The sequence below is a fragment of the Eubalaena glacialis genome, chromosome 2, assembly GCF_028564815.1.
Source record: "Eubalaena glacialis isolate mEubGla1 chromosome 2, mEubGla1.1.hap2.+ XY, whole genome shotgun sequence".
Taxonomy (NCBI): Eukaryota; Metazoa; Chordata; class Mammalia; order Artiodactyla; family Balaenidae; genus Eubalaena; species Eubalaena glacialis.
In genome coordinates this window covers 377968-395691 of record NC_083717.1, presented here as the reverse complement: position 1 = coordinate 395691, position 17724 = coordinate 377968, and the positions used below count along the sequence as shown (strand labels likewise).

Here is a 17724-nt window from a genome sequence, read left to right as displayed (position 1 = left end):
GTTTAATGAGATAATCCAGTACTTAGAACTGGACCTGACACCCAGTAAGTTTTCAATAAATAGTCAATAACTATTACTGTTAATATAAATTGAAGTTATTTTTTTGTTTAGGTCTATCTCAGTACTCCCAGACTCAAAACACTATATTCTAATTGTTCTGATTTTCTCCATCTGCAAAAGGCACTTTAAAACTACTACAAATGACTGAGAAACGAAGAACTGACAAAATCCTGTTAAGTGACTAATTTTAGATAGTACTACTACGTCACTTAGAAAACCTACACTATGAAACAAGAAGCTTGCAACAAAATAGTGACAATGTGAATAACACTGTATTCAGGACTTCCTCAGCTGATGAGAGTAACAGGGAAATGTATACTTCCTGCACAAATGCATCTAGGGAAAGCAGGCTATATTTATTTAAAAACTATAAAAGGTTACAATATAAATCAAACAAACAAAATTAGTTGTTAAAAGTTAAGTGACTCATATGTATCCAAATTCTGACCAAATCAAGACAATTCAATGCACAGAAAGAGTATTATATAGTTCAAGGAGCAAAAAGCAAAAAACAGAAATGTCAATACAGAAACTACATAAATATACAAATCTACAGTTTTAATGTAACAACAAATCGTTAAGTACATGTGTTAGCTATCTTTCTCCAACATTAAAGTAGTATATGTTTCATATTTAGTAAAAACATACATAATGCAGAAAACCTTTAATCAAATGTAATGTAGTCTAACAAGTGTGAACCACGTAGAATGTAAGGTTTTCTTATGTGAAGATGTACACTTCAGCCCATTATCACACATATTGCAAAGGTGACCCACAAAAATGTTTATCAATTGCAACTGTATACAGAGAACAAACTGCCCAGAAATTAATATTTCTTATTAATCTTACTGAGGGGTATTAGAGTAACCTGCCTGAAAGGACAAATTACTTATCTGGAGGCTTAAAATAGCAGAGATCAAGGTAAATTAAATGTATGAGTGAAAAAATATACAGTGTACAATAGCAAGAGGTTAGAAAAATGAATACTGTGGAAAAGATATTAGTCTGTACAAGTTAGTTCTGATAAACTATTGGCTACTTGTTACAGTAAATTATTACCAAGATTTTCATTGCAACAGTATTTTCCCACACACATCAAAATCTGGAAGCAATATGCCTTTCTCAAATTATAATTTAGTGTGTTTTCCCCCAACCCTCAAAACACAGAAGTAGGTTTTTGAGTATCAACTAGCCATTTATGGAAGTCGTAAGATACAGATATTCATTAACATTACACAAGCTACAGTTGAAGTACTTGGACAAACACCACCAACATTTATGGGCAAAGGTGTTGTTTTTAAAAGTGGTAAGTACTACATGAGTTACATAAACACACTATTCCTGTCCTTCTGAAAACAAAATGGGGGGAAACCTTATTGCCATCCTGTCAAATACCACATAACCAAAAATGCTGCACAAAGGGTCATGAATCCCATGTACATATCACAGAATTAAAACTCCAGTTAAGCAACTGAGCTACTCTTGAACTAAATTAAAAGTAAGACTAAACTTCTTTAACATATCGATGCTATTTTAGAAGCATCATCAGAACAAACAGAGATTTAATTATAAATTGGCCTGGACTACATCCTGGAAGAGAAGTTTGCTTAGTACTAAAAGAGAATCCATCAGCAAACATCCTAGAAAAGTTATGGAATCACGCTCTTTGTTATTTCTGAAGGGAAATTTGCCAGGTTGGATGATACCTGCATATCTCCCAGTGGTCCTAGGAGTTCTACATACCAATTAATTCAGTAATTGATGAGTATTTAAATGAAAAGGAGACCAGAAATAGACCTTGTATCAACATATAGTAGATAAGTGGATTTTTAAAAGATCACATGATGAATGTAAATCATAAAATCAAATGTACTTATAAAGGTACACCTATTTTATGTTACATAAAAAACTGCAGATTGCAAACTGTGCATGCTTACCATAATGCTTTACCTGGAAAAGTCGATAAGTGGGATTTCTCGCAAATATTTACTGCCATGATACAAAACAAATATGTGCAAACTGCAAGGACCCTAAAATAGCGGTTACAGAGTTTATATACAGAAAGATGACATTATCTGATCAAATATGCAAAAGAGATGGAGTTCCCAGGGTTTATAACACAGAACAGTAACCACCACAGGCCCCTCCTCCTTGGCCTTCTTCCCTGTGTGTCAGTTTGACTCCTTTATTCTGGTTCTCACTTTCCCACAGTCCAGGCGTCTGAATGATCTTTTCAACAAGTTCCTCAAAAGCACACTGTACGCCATCACAGGTTTTTGCACTTGCCTCTGAAATTCAAGGAAAAATGTCAGAGTACATTCTCTTCTGATCATATTTCTACGTTCTTCTGGAAAACTATTACAGCAGAAATATCAGCTGATGATATATAAAAAGCCAAATCTCTCCCCACAGGTTTAAGATTAGCGCATTTCCTGCAACTCTCAAAGTTGAGCTATTTAAACTCTATCCATAAGACTAGCGGTATATAAGCCCAAGATTTTGTGATAGAGTTGTAAATTTTAAAGCCCTACTCAAATACTATGCCAAAGTTCTTTCCTTAATTTTTTTAGTTCTTAAAATTAGCCCCTGAAGCAGGTATCATTCCCATTTTAGAATAAGGAAATCTAGGCTCTAAGTTAAACAATCTGGTTGCTCTGTGCCTGTGACCCAGCAGCTATAGGTGGGTGGATAAATGACATACAACCATGAACACTAGTCCCATTTTAAATTCATGCTCATGAGACGCATGCGGACACTTAGCACTGCTCCCCAATCCTGTACTTCCCCAGTGACTACCTTTTTTCCAGTCTGAGATGACTATTTATTCCTTCATCTGAAAGCTCCTCTACCTCAGCTGATGATCTAGCTCTGTATTGAGAAAAACAGAAACAACCTGGCAAGAACCACTGATCATCCCACTAACAGGGTCACCAGCCCACCCACATCTGTATCCTTAGGCTTTGCCTTCACTCCTGCTACAACGGGTGAACCATCCCGGCTGCCGTCCGAGGCCACCCCTTTGTCTAGTTCCCGGGATCCCATCCCTTCTCATTCACTGAAAAATCATGTGCCCTCTCTGCTGGATTATACCAGTCAGCTTAGAAGCCCACCAAAATTATTGTCCGTGTTATTAAACACCCACCCGCCCAACCAACCAACCTGCCCTCCAGCCCACACCTCCTCCAGTAGCCACCTAGTTTCTCTACTCTCTCAAAACAAAACTGTCACAAAGAGTTGTCCATATAAGTTGTTTCCACTTTATCTCAAAATTTTCTTCAAACTACTCTAATTAGACTTTTGTTCCCACCACTCCATGGAAACTATTCTTTTAAAGACTACCAACAGCCTCTGCCTTGTCAAATCCAACGTCCTTTTCTCATTTGACGCCTTGCAGCATTTGATGCGGCTGACCGCTTTCTTCCTGTAAATACTGTGTTCATGTGACTTCCAGGACACTGAACACTCCTGGCACTCCTCTCTCGCTGGCATATCATTCACAGCCTTACTTGCTGGCACCTCCTCTTGCTGCTGACTTCTAATTGTTGGAGTACCCCAGGGTTCAATCTTCAGCCCTTTTCTATCCAGTTTTTCCTGTAGTGATTGCTCCAGTCCCATGACTTTAAATGCCACCTAAATGCCAATGACCACGATGTCCACTGGTTGTCTGAAAGACAGGTCTTATGTCTAAGCAGAAATCTTGATTCCCTATTCCTCTGCCTAAACCTGTTCTTACCTCAGACTTCCACATCTCAGTTATGGCACCACCATGCACCTAGCTGCTCATGCCAGAGACTTGAACTTACCCTGATTGCTCTCTTTCCTTATCCTCCACACCCAACCTATCTGCTGTCAGCTCTACCCTCAAAGCGTCTCCTGGATCTGCCAACTTCCCACCACCCACGACTGCCACCGCAGTCAGCGCCACCAGCATCCCTCATCTAGGCCGAATATCAAATCACGGCACTACTCCCTTGCTTTCCACCTTGCTTAGAATAAAATTCATTTCTTTCCCATGTCCTAGGAGGTCCAACATGACCTTTTAAGATCTCTTGTCCCATCATCACCACCCTCTCCTCCGCCCACACTACGCTCCAGCCCACAAGCTTTCTTCCTGTTGCTCAGACACACTAAGCTGGTTCCTACCTCAGGACATACTTGTTATTCTCTCAGCCTGAGACGCTCTCCGTCTTGATCTTCATACCACGAATTCTTGCTCAAATGGCACTCTCTCAAAGAACTTTTCCTTATTACCTCCCACCCTGGTCATTCTCTCTCCCCTTACTAGGTTTTATTTCCTGCATAGCACTACTTACTTATACAAGTCTGTTTCCCAGCCTGGAATGTAAACTCCCTGAGGACAGGAAGTTGGACCATTTTGTTCATTGTTGTATCCTCAGTGTTCACTAAATATTAATTGAACAAGCTAACATATAGAAATGAAAGACACCTAGCAAGTAAGCAGTAGAGATACTACTCAATCCCTTTCTAAAATTCCCTATACCTTCCACTTATATCACCCCACTTCTCTTTATATGTGATGTTCTCCCATTTCCATTTCCTGATTCCTATTAGGTTCTAATACAGTGGAATAGCTAAAACAGTAATTCCTAAAGCTGGCTTCACATCAGAATCAACTAGGGTGTTTCTTATAAACTGCCTTCGAGGCTCTGTTTCAGACCTGTGATAAGTAAGGCACAGAGAGCTGTAATTTTTAAAAGCTCCCAACTGGTACAGCCAGTCCACTATGCCAGACAAGGGGTCAACAAACGTCTTCCGTAAGTGGCTAGAGAGTAAATATTTTAGGCTTTGACGCCATACCGCCTCCACTGTAATGACTGAACTCGGCCATGAAGCACAAAGGCAGCCATAGACAGCATCACAGATGAGCGGGCATGGTGTGTTCCCATACAAACAGTGGGGCCACATCTGGCCCGTGCTGTATTTGCCAACACTTGCTCTACCGTGCTTCTCACATATTAACGTGCATACAGATCACACGAACATCTTTCTCAAATGCAGATTCTAATTCAGAAAAACTGGGCTAGGGTCTGAAATGAAGCATTTCTAACAAGCTCTCAGGTGGTACCACTGCTGCCAGCACACGAACCAGCAGGTACGACTGCAGGGCAGGGTTCCTGGCTTTACTGAAGGCGAGGAATGGTGTGACTGTGTCCTGTAAGGCTTCACATGATGTGATCCTATTCTTTTTCACAGAAAGAAAGATAAGGAACCTGGCTCTACAGTTGGTTAGTTTTATAGCACAAGACAACCATGAGCTATATCCACACATTTTATGGTTCACAGAGAGAACAATGTAACAGAAACTCCATTTAAAAACTCTTCATTAATAATGAAAAGATAAAGATTCACACACCTACCTATAAATAACATGGAATGCTTCCGTGCAAACTTCAGGCCTTCATTTCTATCAACTTCACGATTTTCCTAAAAGATAAATCAAAGATTAAGAAAAGCTACCAAAATATAGAGCCACACTGCCAAGTGTCTGACTTCTCACCTTATCAATTTTATTTCCAACTAGCATGTTTACTATGTCATTTCTCGTGCAGTACGTTTCCAACTCATTTAACCAATTATCCAGTTTAACAAAGGTGTCTCTTCTTGTGACATCATAAACTGAAATAAAAAGAATCATTTTATTAAATAAATATCAAAAGTAGGAAACAATGACATTATATTTCTGATATGTACTAGGAACTGACATTACTATACAGACAAGTCTGTTTTTTAAGCCTTCAATGCTTAAAAATCAGTGCCTACTGATCCAGATGGAAGAAACAAGTGTATTTTTTTAAAAAAAATATGCATTTACATACATACTTCAACTTTATTTACAGATGTTGTAAGAGAAATGAAATTATATCCTATGTGATAACTGAAAATTAAGCAAAACAACAGCTGTCTCCATTTATAACAATAAAAAAAGTTTGTCTGAAAACCAAAAGGTGTTTAGCTTCAAATCTGTGGCAAAATACCAAAAAATTTTACATAAATTTCAACATCTATGACCCTGTTATTTTATTTCTCACAAGGACCAGAATTTGAAAATTTGAAAAAATACGTCAAGTTAGTGGGTGGAATCCTGACCGTCTTCCTCTGTTTTCACTTTCATCTCACATCACTCTGCATTACACTAAATAAAGAGCTTATTAATTTAAAGTGTTTTCTAAACTTAGGAGATGCTGAACCAGAACTATGAGAGTCACTGTCAAATTAACAGAAATGAAACCAAAGCCTCACAAGTCATGATATAAAAAGAGATTTCTCCCTACAACTGATCAATATTCATTTTAAACAGTTTCTCAGGAATATTAAGAACAAGCACTTTTCAATAAATTATATTGAAAATCCACACTTGGTTTTTAAGTTCTGTGTGATTATAAATCAATAGTACTAAGTGCTTTGTGCTATTTTTCAAGACTAATAAAACAAATTCCGCTAAGCAACCAACACTCTCCTTCTTTTATAATCTGGCAGTAAATATTTGTAAGCTGCTGACTGAAGATTGGTTTCTGGTAATACTCTAAGACAGACCAATGACAGGAGGACTGGTCCTCAATTATGTCCTCAGCAACACGTGCTTTTAAACCAGATAAATTATAGGGGTGTTTTATTTTAGGTAAGCGATTTTTAGGTTGTACTTTTAAAAATGTTTTCTGTGTATCTTCTTTCAGGAAAATGCATAAATCCAAACCACTCCTTAGTACATGTTTCTGATCTTTATTTTTTAATTGCTAGACAAAGGGCTGAAACAAAATTTTAAAAGTTTAAATATTCATTAATATTACATGAAGTTAATATAACTTCAAGTCACATAAAAGTAGCCCTAAAGAAAAATGAAACAAAAACTTATTGACCTTCACAAACAAGGAAAACTAGAAATTCCCGAGTAATAAAACAATATTTTTTACACGGTATATGAAAGTACCACCTTACCTAATATAACACCCTGGGCACCTCTGTAATAGCTGGGAGTTAATGTTCTGAACCTTTCTTGACCAGCAGTATCCTAAAAGTGACAATCAATTATTATTAAACAAAACAAAGTAAAAATAAAAACCTTCAACATACTAATTTAAGAGAAGAAAGTTGAACAGTATTATTAAAATATCAAGTTCATTTAAAACTTAAAATTTAAATAAGACTTTTTTTTTTACTGACAAATGTAACATAGAAACTAACAAATACTGCCTCATCTCTAGAAAAAATGTAACAAAGTATAGGTTTTCTACCATTTTGGATTTAAGATTTTTATCACACATGAAACCCATTTCATTGAAAGCCATTGTTCTCAACTCCGGTGGCACAATAAACTTTCCTGGGAAATGAAAAATACAGACGCCTAGCTTCAACCCATGAAGATTCTGACTTAACTAGGGTATGACAGACGTTTTAATACTCTTCCCACCAGGTGATTCTGACATAGAATCAAGGTTGAGAACCACTGATTTAAAGAGAATTACAGCGGTGTTTTATTTTAAGTAGGCAATTTTTAGGTTGTACTTTAAAAAATGTTTTCTATGTATCTTCTTTCAGGAAAATGCATTAAAACCAAACCACTCGTTATTACATTTCTGACTCATATTAGGGGTAATGAATATAAGATGTACACAAGCTAGGAAATGTAAATTTCACAAGGAAGGGACCACATCTGCTCAATCACCAGTTTAACCCCAAAGCCCAGAGAAATTCCTGCCATAGAATAGTTGCTAAACTTTTGTTGAAAAAAAAAAAAGGAGTAAACTAATTAACAAGTCTCTTCTTCTGGGCCTGGTTCCTTCTGTCTTCTTTCTACCATCCTCGGACTGTGGCTCAAGTCTACCTAAGATTAAGCAAAGCAGCAGTTGGTAAACTGCTGCCTCAGCCCACCACCTGTTTCATTATATGTTTTTATTAAATAAAGTTTTCCTGGAACACAACCAGGCCCATTCACTTATGTACTGCTGTACGGCCCACCTTGGGGTTGAACTAAGTATTTATTTTCCAGTCTTTTAAGAAAAAGTTTGCAGTCTGCTAATGTCAAATAACCTGAAAAAAAGTAAAGACGTATATCAAACGTCAACAACTGTCAGTCCCATGGTTGTAAGTGTGAGTTTAGCTATGGGGCAAGCAGAAGCTCAGGTGGATCAGAATTTATAATAACTATATAATTTATAGGTTTAAATAGTCAGAAGTTAGATCTTGTCTTCAAAACAGGAATTTGCAGTAAGTAATAACATCTTTGTAAGACAAAGGAAGCAGAGTTTATTATATGTGGTTTTATTTTGTGATGGGAGAAGAGAGGATTATTAAAGACAGAAATGGACAAAGCTGGAAAGGATCTAGAAAGGCTAAATAACAGAATGTGGGGAGAAGTGAGGGAAGGATGTAGAGAAGCACCACCTCAGAGGTGGGTGCCAAGTAGGTCACGATGTGTGCGCAGCTCTTTCGGGGGCACAGGAGGCAGGGCTGTGCCTGACTATTCTATTTGAATAATCCTAGAAGGAGCATCCAAGGGGGAGAGGAACCGATTTTATTTACATGAAGTAGATTCATATATTTCTAATACTGAGTGAGAAGGCCTTCCTAAATACGACATGACACCCAGATGTATGAAGAAAATAACTGATTTAATCATGTAAATACTAAACCCTTGGTATGGCAAGAACACCCCTCCCCAACAACACGCTCTCTCCCCGCACCCCCCAACACTCATCCTCAACAAGATTTGAAAGTAAATGACAAACTAGGGGAAAAAAATCTGCAGCATATGACAGAGTTAGTATTACACACACACATAAGAACATTAATGTATACTCCTCCTAAATAAGATTTTAAAGACAAATGACAGAGTGGAAAAAATGTGGCGTATGACAAAAAGCTAGTATTTTTATTATATAAAGACTTTAATCATGAAAAAGATGAACACTAATATAAAAAGGGCAAAGCATGTAAGAGAAAATTCATTAAAATATAATCAATAAATATGTAAGAAAAAATCTCACTAATCAAAAGAAATGCAAATATAAGTGAAAAATTATTACTCAGAAAGGCAAAAATGAGAAAGATTAACAATATATAGCACGGAAGACCTTTTTCCTACACCCCAATGTTAAATCTTCATATTCTCGGAGACACTAATTCAGCTTCTAAGCGTACAGTGTGAAGTAGCTGAACACGTACACACAGATGCTCACCACAGCACATGTGATCTTTGTGAAAAACCATGAACAGTGTAGATATCTTAAGATGGTCATGTAAACTGATGTACTTCCACACTTACTGACGCACAACGTACACAGTGCTGGGGGGAGGGTGACAAGCAGGTGAAAGGATTAGGATTTAATCCTTTCTTTCAGAAAGTTGCATATACACCACGTGTAACAACGTGCACGTGTCTGACATATTTTATAGGATGTTCACTAAAATGCAGACATTGGTTAAAGATGAACTTTCTTCTCTATTAATTTCATACTATTTTGATTATCCTTTTTAGAATGAAACTATATTATCCTTGCAGTCAGGAGAAGCCTCTCTTATTTAAAAAATATTTATAAGCCTATGATAAAGATGTCACTTCAGTAATACCTGCCAACCTTTTTATTGAGCAGGAACTAGAAAGTAAATTAAAAACAAACAAAAAACCTCTTGTACGAAAGTAAGATCTCACAGCAACCATCAAGCCTCAGATCCTATTCTAAATTGTATATGTCACAGCAGGAGCAAGGGCAGAAGAGGTAATAAATCAAACAAGAAAAACATGGAAAATCAGGCTCCACTTCAGTACGGAAAGAAGGGAGCATTCTTAAACTTCAATATATATTTTACTATGGTCTAGTCCAACATTTTCCAAATTGTTTCTTGTCAGACATTACTGTACTGATTGATATTAAACATATTTTGGGGAAGGGACAAACAGGCTACCAATCATGTAAAGCATTGTATCTTAGAAAAAAATTAACAAAAAAACCCATAAAACATAAAAAACAGTCATTTGGAATAAAATGTGTGTTAGAAATAGTGTGCCATTCAGAGAGTGCCGTTAACATGAATGAGATCATACAATGCATGAACACTTGCTGTTTCAATCTGTAATTGACACCCACCCAGCCAGCATTTACTACTTAGCCACCGAAGTATGACTCAATTTGATGACTGCAGACCAGTTCTAATATTATTATCATGTTATAAAAATATACTCAGATATTTAACTATAGCATATGTGGGAATTGGATTATGAGTATATTTTTATAAATTTTATATGTAACATATTTACTATATAAGCAATCATACTTAGATGGAGAGACAGAGATAGGAAGGAAGGAAGGAAGGAGGGGGGGAAGGAGGAGCAGACAGACACAGACCGAGTAAGCTGGGCGTTCCGGCAGCTAGTGCTACCTTATTCAGCACTTCCAGGAAGAGGTCTAGTTAGCAGAGAATGCGGATCAGAACAGCTGGGTTAACAGGCAAGTGAAAAGACGCTAGTAAGTAAACACTCGGCATCAGTATTAAAAAAAATCCAAAGTTGGCAAGCTCAAATTTTATAGATATTTACACTAACAAACATGAAAAATCATTTTTTCTAAGTATCGCTTCATTCCCTTCTCCCCAACAACTGCCTTTAGCATTAGTTCAGAGTAGGTTGTCTTTTTAAAACTTTAAAGAAACACATTCAATAACAGTGATTCTCTCTGGCAGACAATGATTTTTTTAATACTCTGTTTTCAAATATTCTGAAGGGATTATATATTTTAAAAATCTGAGTAAGTAAAACAAGTCTCTGCCTGATTACAGAATTATAAGATATAACTATTTATGTCTATCCTTTAATCAACATCAAATCTCCCAAGTTATTAAACACACACTGCTCATTCACCTCTACAACACTACACACATCAATTTCTGCTTCTTCAAAAAGTACAAGTTTAATATTTACACAAAATACATTTTAAAAATTCTTACCCATATTGCAAGTTTAGCCTTATTTCCATCCACTGAAATTGTTTTCACCTTAAAGTCAACACCTTGGAAAAATGAAAATTTTGATAAGAATTCCAGTAAAACATACATTTTAAATCAATTACCAAGAAAATGAAGAAACAGAAAAGCCACTTTATTAAATGCCCAAATTCACATCCGAATTCTTAGAGTTATGGATGTGAAGATAAAAGTGTCACTAAAGTTTAGCAGCTTAGAATTTAATCAAGAAAAATGAAAACCAAATGCTTGTAAAATTCATTCACCTACCTGTACTTCTTGAAAAAGCAAACGTTTTATTGAAAAAAATGAAAGTGTAAGGTGTAAGGTGTAAGGTGGTGATCGACCCTGCACATTAAAAGCCAAGAGCTAGAGTTCACTGTGCTGATGTAGAGAAGACCTCTGGCTGACTGTGGGTTGGGGCACTTTCCCAGGGCCCCCTAAGCTATTATTAGGGGTGTTGTCCACAGCTGGCCAACACCCTAAGTCAGATTCTGGCTGTGGGCAGCTTGGAAGACTGGTAAAATTATAAAAGGGCCCCTCTTTCCTTGCCTTATGAATTCTTTGTTTTTGTTTGTTTTTATCCTAAAAAACAGTATTCATTTTATATAACCTTATCAATAATCACTTGCTACTGCACAATTGCAAAAAGAGAATTTACACACAAAAACGTTTATGCCCAATCCTTTAAGAATCTTCTTAAGTTAAAGAGGAGTGCTCGAAGAGCAGTGAAATCTGTATGTACTGATTTATATGAAAAGAAAACAAGTTCCCTAAGAAGTCACGTTGGGCTCTACTACAGCAGCCCCCAAAACCTCTCCCTGCCCTGGAAAAGGACTTGACACATGCCATCTGGCTTCAATGAACAGTAACTGCCCACATGTCTTAGCAGAGTATCAAAAATAATGTGCAGTCTATCCCACTGGCCAGAGGGAAAATATTAACTCAAGACACTTGGAAAGAAACTTTCAAAAGATTTTAGCTTATCACAATTAATTCAGAACAGCCACAACTAAGAGGATACATATAAATGCTCAAATACTAAATGCTTCCTAGAACACCTGTCACCAATATGGAAATATATTAGTAATTCTTGGATGATTTCTGACAATCCATTACACACACAAATTAGGTAATAAAAATGCATTTCAAAACATGCATTACACCAGGTCTTTCTGCATGCCAAAGATTTTAAAAAGACAGTTTGGTGTCTTGGGCTAAGGTGATAAAGAAGTTGATAAAGTCATTCCTAGAATGTCAGGCAACCACGAGTTAAAGGACAGTGCCAATTGCACAGTCCAAGGAAAACTTAAGTGTAGTTTCTTTGAGGCAAAACAAACAAAAAATTCTATATATTAAGTAATCTTGTATTCACCAGGTCTAGATAAAGAAATCTGCCACACCACTTTTATAAAAAATATGAAATTATTTACATTTTACTCATATAGCTTAAAAAAAAGACACCCAAACTTGAGAAAATGTGGATGAAGAAATGGTTCTGACTTGGTAGAGGTACTAAATGAAGGCCACTGGTAGACATCACAAAGCGACGGCCTGTCACACACGCTCCACAGTTACATTCTCAAGGTTCTTCAGAGAAGACAGAAGGAACTTTTCTGTTCTTAAACACCTAAGACAAACCTGCTTAAGGGCAGACTGCTACCAGCTAGTCTCCCCAGGAGAAGAAACTCAGTGTTCCCAGAATGTTTGTGTTCTCCTTCCCTCCCCCAGTATCCTCTTTCTCTTTTACAATTTCCTGCTTATATTTCTTGGCAGTCTAATGACTTTCTCTGTCATACGTATAATTTGCATGTCAATAACTGTCTCCAAGTTACTCTTCGGACATGTTAGATTTGAAAGCTACAGATAACACCCTCAGGAAACACTGCCCCTGGAGTCCTACCATCAAAGTCAAGAGACAGGCAACCTGAAAGGGTACCTCTTCTGGACACAGGCCCTTCAGTTCTCATTCATCTCCCCTTGGTTCCTCTGGTGAACCTCATGTGCAGATATTGATCTCTTTAGCTCTTAGATGCTCAAACCGCTTCTTCACCAAGTCTGGCTCTTCTGTTTTGCAAGTGGCTGTTAATTTGCCTTATTGGTGGCAGCAGTGGGAATGTTTTTGATAAATTTTATTTTGCCAACTTCTCACTACATTTGATTAAACTATCTTTTCAACCTCCTCATGTGGATGACAAACAAGGAGCTCATAATAGAGGCAGAATGTTTAGGAAAAAACACTCCTGTGTTTCTCCTCTACAACACTGAACACTTCTGTGACCCAATACGTAGGGTTTTTCCCACAACTACCAATTCTTTGACTTTCCAGGGACACCAGCTGGGTGTCCCACAATTCAATTCAGTTCTGACACCATCTACCTGAAGTTAAGAGATAGATCCCACAGGGTAAGGGCGAAGTCCCACAAGACTGCCACACCCCCATTTCAGAGTCCAATCTCAAGTCCACGTTGTTACCTGTGCTTCTGACCAACTGGCTATAAATCAGAGGTTCCCATAATCCCTCCTCAATTAGATTAATTTGATATGGTAGCTCAAAGAACTCAGAAAAACAGTTTACTTACTTACTTACTAGATTATCATTTTATTATAAAAGGATACAACCCAGGAACAGCCAGAGAGAAGAGATCTGGGCACAGGGCAAGGTATGGGGAAGGGACACAGAGTTTTCATGCCCTCTCCAAGCATGCCGTCCTTCCAGTACCTCCACGTGTTCACCAACACAGAGCTCTCTGAACCCGTGGGGTTTCTTTATGGAGCTTGACTGATTAAATCATTTGCCTTTGGTGATTAAACAAAACCTCCAGCCCCTCTCCGCACCCTGGAAGTGAGGGAGGTAAGATAGGGCTGAAAAGTTCTAACCCTCTAATTATTGGGTTGGCCAAAAAGTTTATTTGGGTTTTCCACAGCATCTTACAGAAAAACCTGAACGAACTTTTTGGCCAACCCAATACATGGTTGATTCTCCTGGCAACCAGCCTCTATGCTTAGGGGCTTTCTAGAAGTCACATCATTAATATAAACTCAGGTGTGGCTGAAAAAGGCTTGTTATGAAAATACAAAAGACATCCTGGGAATTCCCTGGCCGTCCAGTAGTTAGGACTTGGTGCTTTCACTGCCGGGGCCCAGGTTCATTCAGTCCCTGGTCGGGGAACTAAGATCCCATAAGCCACGTGGTGCGGCCAAAAAAGAAAAAAAACAGAAAAGAAAAACAAAAGACACCTTTAATGATTCTTATCACTTAAGAAAATCCAGGGGTTTTCAGAGTTCAGTGCTAGGAACCAAACATATATTTCTTATTATAAATTACAAAATCACAGAAGAACTGTCACTTCAGCTTTTCTCTAGTTGTTCATTTGGGCTTGCATTTTTAATACAATATTCAATTCTGTTCCTCTGCAGGAATCTTTTTATAGGCACACGCCTATTTTATGAAGGTTAAGTTAGTTAAAACTAGATAATATAACCAATAAAGCCTTTGAAACAAGCAATAAGTGAGACATGAAAATTTACCAAAGATAATATCAACTACACTGTAAAGAAATACCAATGAATGGGAAACCAGAACATATCAATGGAATCACCTGCCTTATGAAAAGAAAAACAAGCAATCAAGAGAAACTGACTCAGAACTAGCAAAGATGTTAAAACTAGCAAAGAAGGATATTAAAAACACATAACTGTATACCACATGTTCAGAAAGTTAAGCTGACGTGAGAGAGATTTAAAAAACCCATACCAAACATCTAGAGATGAAAATGACAATGTCTGAGATTAAAAAAAAATAAATACACAGGATGGGATTAACAGATTAGACAATGAAGAAGAAAACACAAGTGAATACATAAGAAAAACCTGTAACTAACATCATACTCATTGGTGAAGAACTGAAAGCTTTTCCCCACAGATCAGAACAAGATAAGGATGCATACTCTCACCACTTCTACTCTCAGAGTACTGGAAGTCCTAGCCAGAGCAATTAGGCAAGAAAAGGAAATAAAAGGCATCCATATTGGGAAGGAAGAAGTAAAATTATCTCTGTTCACAGACATTTCTTATATGTAGAAAATCCTAATGATTATATTCCATACACATACAAAAATATTGTTAGAACTAATAAGTGAATTCAGCAAAGTTGCAGGATATAAAATCAACATGCAAAACTCAGTTGCATTTCTATACCCTAGTAATGAACAATCCAAAAAGAAAAATTTTAAATATCATTTCATTTACAATAGCATCAAAAAGAATAAAATACTTTAAAAATAGATGATGATGACGATGATAATAATAATAATAGTACTCAGGAATAAATTTAACCAAGGAGCTTTAATATTTATACACTGAAAACTACAAAACACTGCTGAAAGAAATTAAAGAAGACACAAATAAGTGGAAAGACATGCTGTGTTCATGAGTTGGAAGGCTTAATATTGTGATGATGACAATACTACCCAAAACTATCTACAGATACAACACAATCCAATAAAAATTCTAATAGCTTTTTTTGCAGAATGGAAAAGCTGACACTCAAATTCGTATAGAATTACAAGAGGCACTAAATTACAAAACAATATTGAAAAAAAAAGAATAGTTGGAGGACTCAAACTTTAAAACTTCAAAACTTACTACAAAACTACAATAATTAAAACAATGGTACTAGCATTAAGTACAGACATTTAAACCAATGGAATAAATAGAGAACCCAGAAATAAACCCTAACATATATAGCCAACTGATTTTCAACAAGGAAGCCAAGACCATTCAATAGGTAAAGGCCAGTCCTTTCAACAAATGATGCTCAGAAAACTAGATATCCAGATGCAAAAGAATGAAGTTGGACCCTAACCTTACACCATATGCAAAAGTTAGCCCAAAATGGATCAAAGACATAAATGTAAAAACTAAATCTTAAAAACTCCTAGAAGAAAGGATAGGAAAAAATTTTCATGACATGGGATTTGGCAAAGACTTTTTGGATATAACTAACACCAAGAGCACAGGCAACAGAAGAAAAATAAACTGGACTTCATCAAAATTAAAAACTTATATGCATCAAAGGGCAACGTCAAGGGAGTGGAAAAAAAAACTCACAAAATGGGAAAAAATATTTGCAAGCCAGTTATCTGATAAGGGATTAGTATTTGGAATATATGAAGAATGCCTATAACTTAACAACAGAAAGCCTTATTCAAAAATGGGGAAAAGGATTTGAATAGACACTTCTCCAAATAATATACACAAATGGCCAATAAGCACAGGAAAAGATGCTCAACATCATTATCCATTAGGGAAATGCAAATCAAAACCACAATGAGACACTACTTCATATCCATTAAAACAGCTACAATTAAAGAAAAAAGTGAAAAATAACAAGTGTTAACAAGGACATTAAGAAATTAGAATGCTTGTGCATTGCTGGTAGGAATGTAAAATGGTACACTCACTGTGAAAAATAGTTTGGCAGTTCCTCAAAAAGCTAAAAATAGAATTACCATACAATGTAGCAATTCCACTCAGGTACACACCCAAAAGAACTGACAACAGGAACTCAAATAATTCTACAACAATGTTCACAGCAGTATTATTCACAAAAGGCAAAAGGTGGAAGCAACTCAAGTGTCCATGGGCAGATGAATGGATAAACAAAATGTGGTATGTACATATAATGGAACATTATTAGCCATAAAATGGAATGAAATTCCAATACATACAGCTATAAAATGGAATGAAATTCTGATATATGCTACAACATGGATGAACCTTAAACACATTATGTTAAGTGACATAAGCAAATTACAAAAGGACAAATATTGTATGAGTCTACTAATACAAGGTATCTAGAACAGGCAAATTCATAGGGACGGAAGGCAGAACAAGTTACCAGGGACTGAGAGGAAATGTGGAGTGGGAGTTATTGCTTAATTGGTGGAGTTCCTGTTTGAGGTTATGAAAAAGTTCTGGAAATGGATAGTATTGATGGGTGCAAAACAATGTGAACATAGTTAGTGCCACTGAATCATACACTTAAAAACGGTTAAAATGGTAAATTTTATCTTATGTATATTTTCACAATAAAAAATAGATAACCGGAGAATCCTATATCTATGAAAGAATTTAAATCTGTGGATAAAACCTTTCCACGAAAAAACTCCAGGCCCCAAATGAATTCTACTGAATATTTAAATAATAATCCATTACAAACAAACTCTTGCAGGAAACTGAAGAGGAATGAATACTTCCTTAGTCAGTCTATGCGTTCTACAGTACCCTGACACCAAAACCAGACAAAGACACTATAATTAAAGAAAACTACAGATTAATATCCCTCATGAACATAGATGAAAATCCTAAACAAAATTTTACCATAAGTCATCCAAATAGGTGTAAAAGAACAGTACAGCACAACCAAGTGATGTTATTTCAGAAATGAAAGGTTGATATAACACGGGAAAAAAAAAAATCAATGTGGATTTTACTATTTTAAACCAAAAAGGAAACTTCATATGAACATCTCAACAAATGTGGAAAAGGAATTTAACAAAATCCAACATGCATTCCTAATGAAACCTCTCAGCAAACCAGAAATAGAAGGAAACTTCCTCAACCTGATAAACAGCATCTATGAAAAGATACAACTAACAGCACACTCAGTGGTAGAGACTGAAT

At 36.5% G+C, this 17724-nt stretch overlaps 1 protein-coding gene across 1 annotated transcript in view; it reads right to left on the bottom strand.

The window, feature by feature from the left end:
* Positions 1-343: 343 nt before the first annotated feature.
* The window catches only part of RAB18 (RAB18, member RAS oncogene family), a 29487-nt gene continuing 12106 nt past the window's right edge, over positions 344-17724 (bottom strand). Inside the window, exons 3-7 of the mRNA XM_061181518.1 lie at positions 11023-11084; positions 7018-7090; positions 5579-5697; positions 5439-5505; positions 344-2348 (exon numbers count right to left, since the gene is read on the bottom strand). Of these exons, the coding sequence (XP_061037501.1) occupies positions 2173-2348; positions 5439-5505; positions 5579-5697; positions 7018-7090; positions 11023-11084 (497 nt within the window). The 3' untranslated portion in view covers positions 344-2172. The remainder of the gene's footprint in view (positions 2349-5438; positions 5506-5578; positions 5698-7017; positions 7091-11022; positions 11085-17724) is intronic.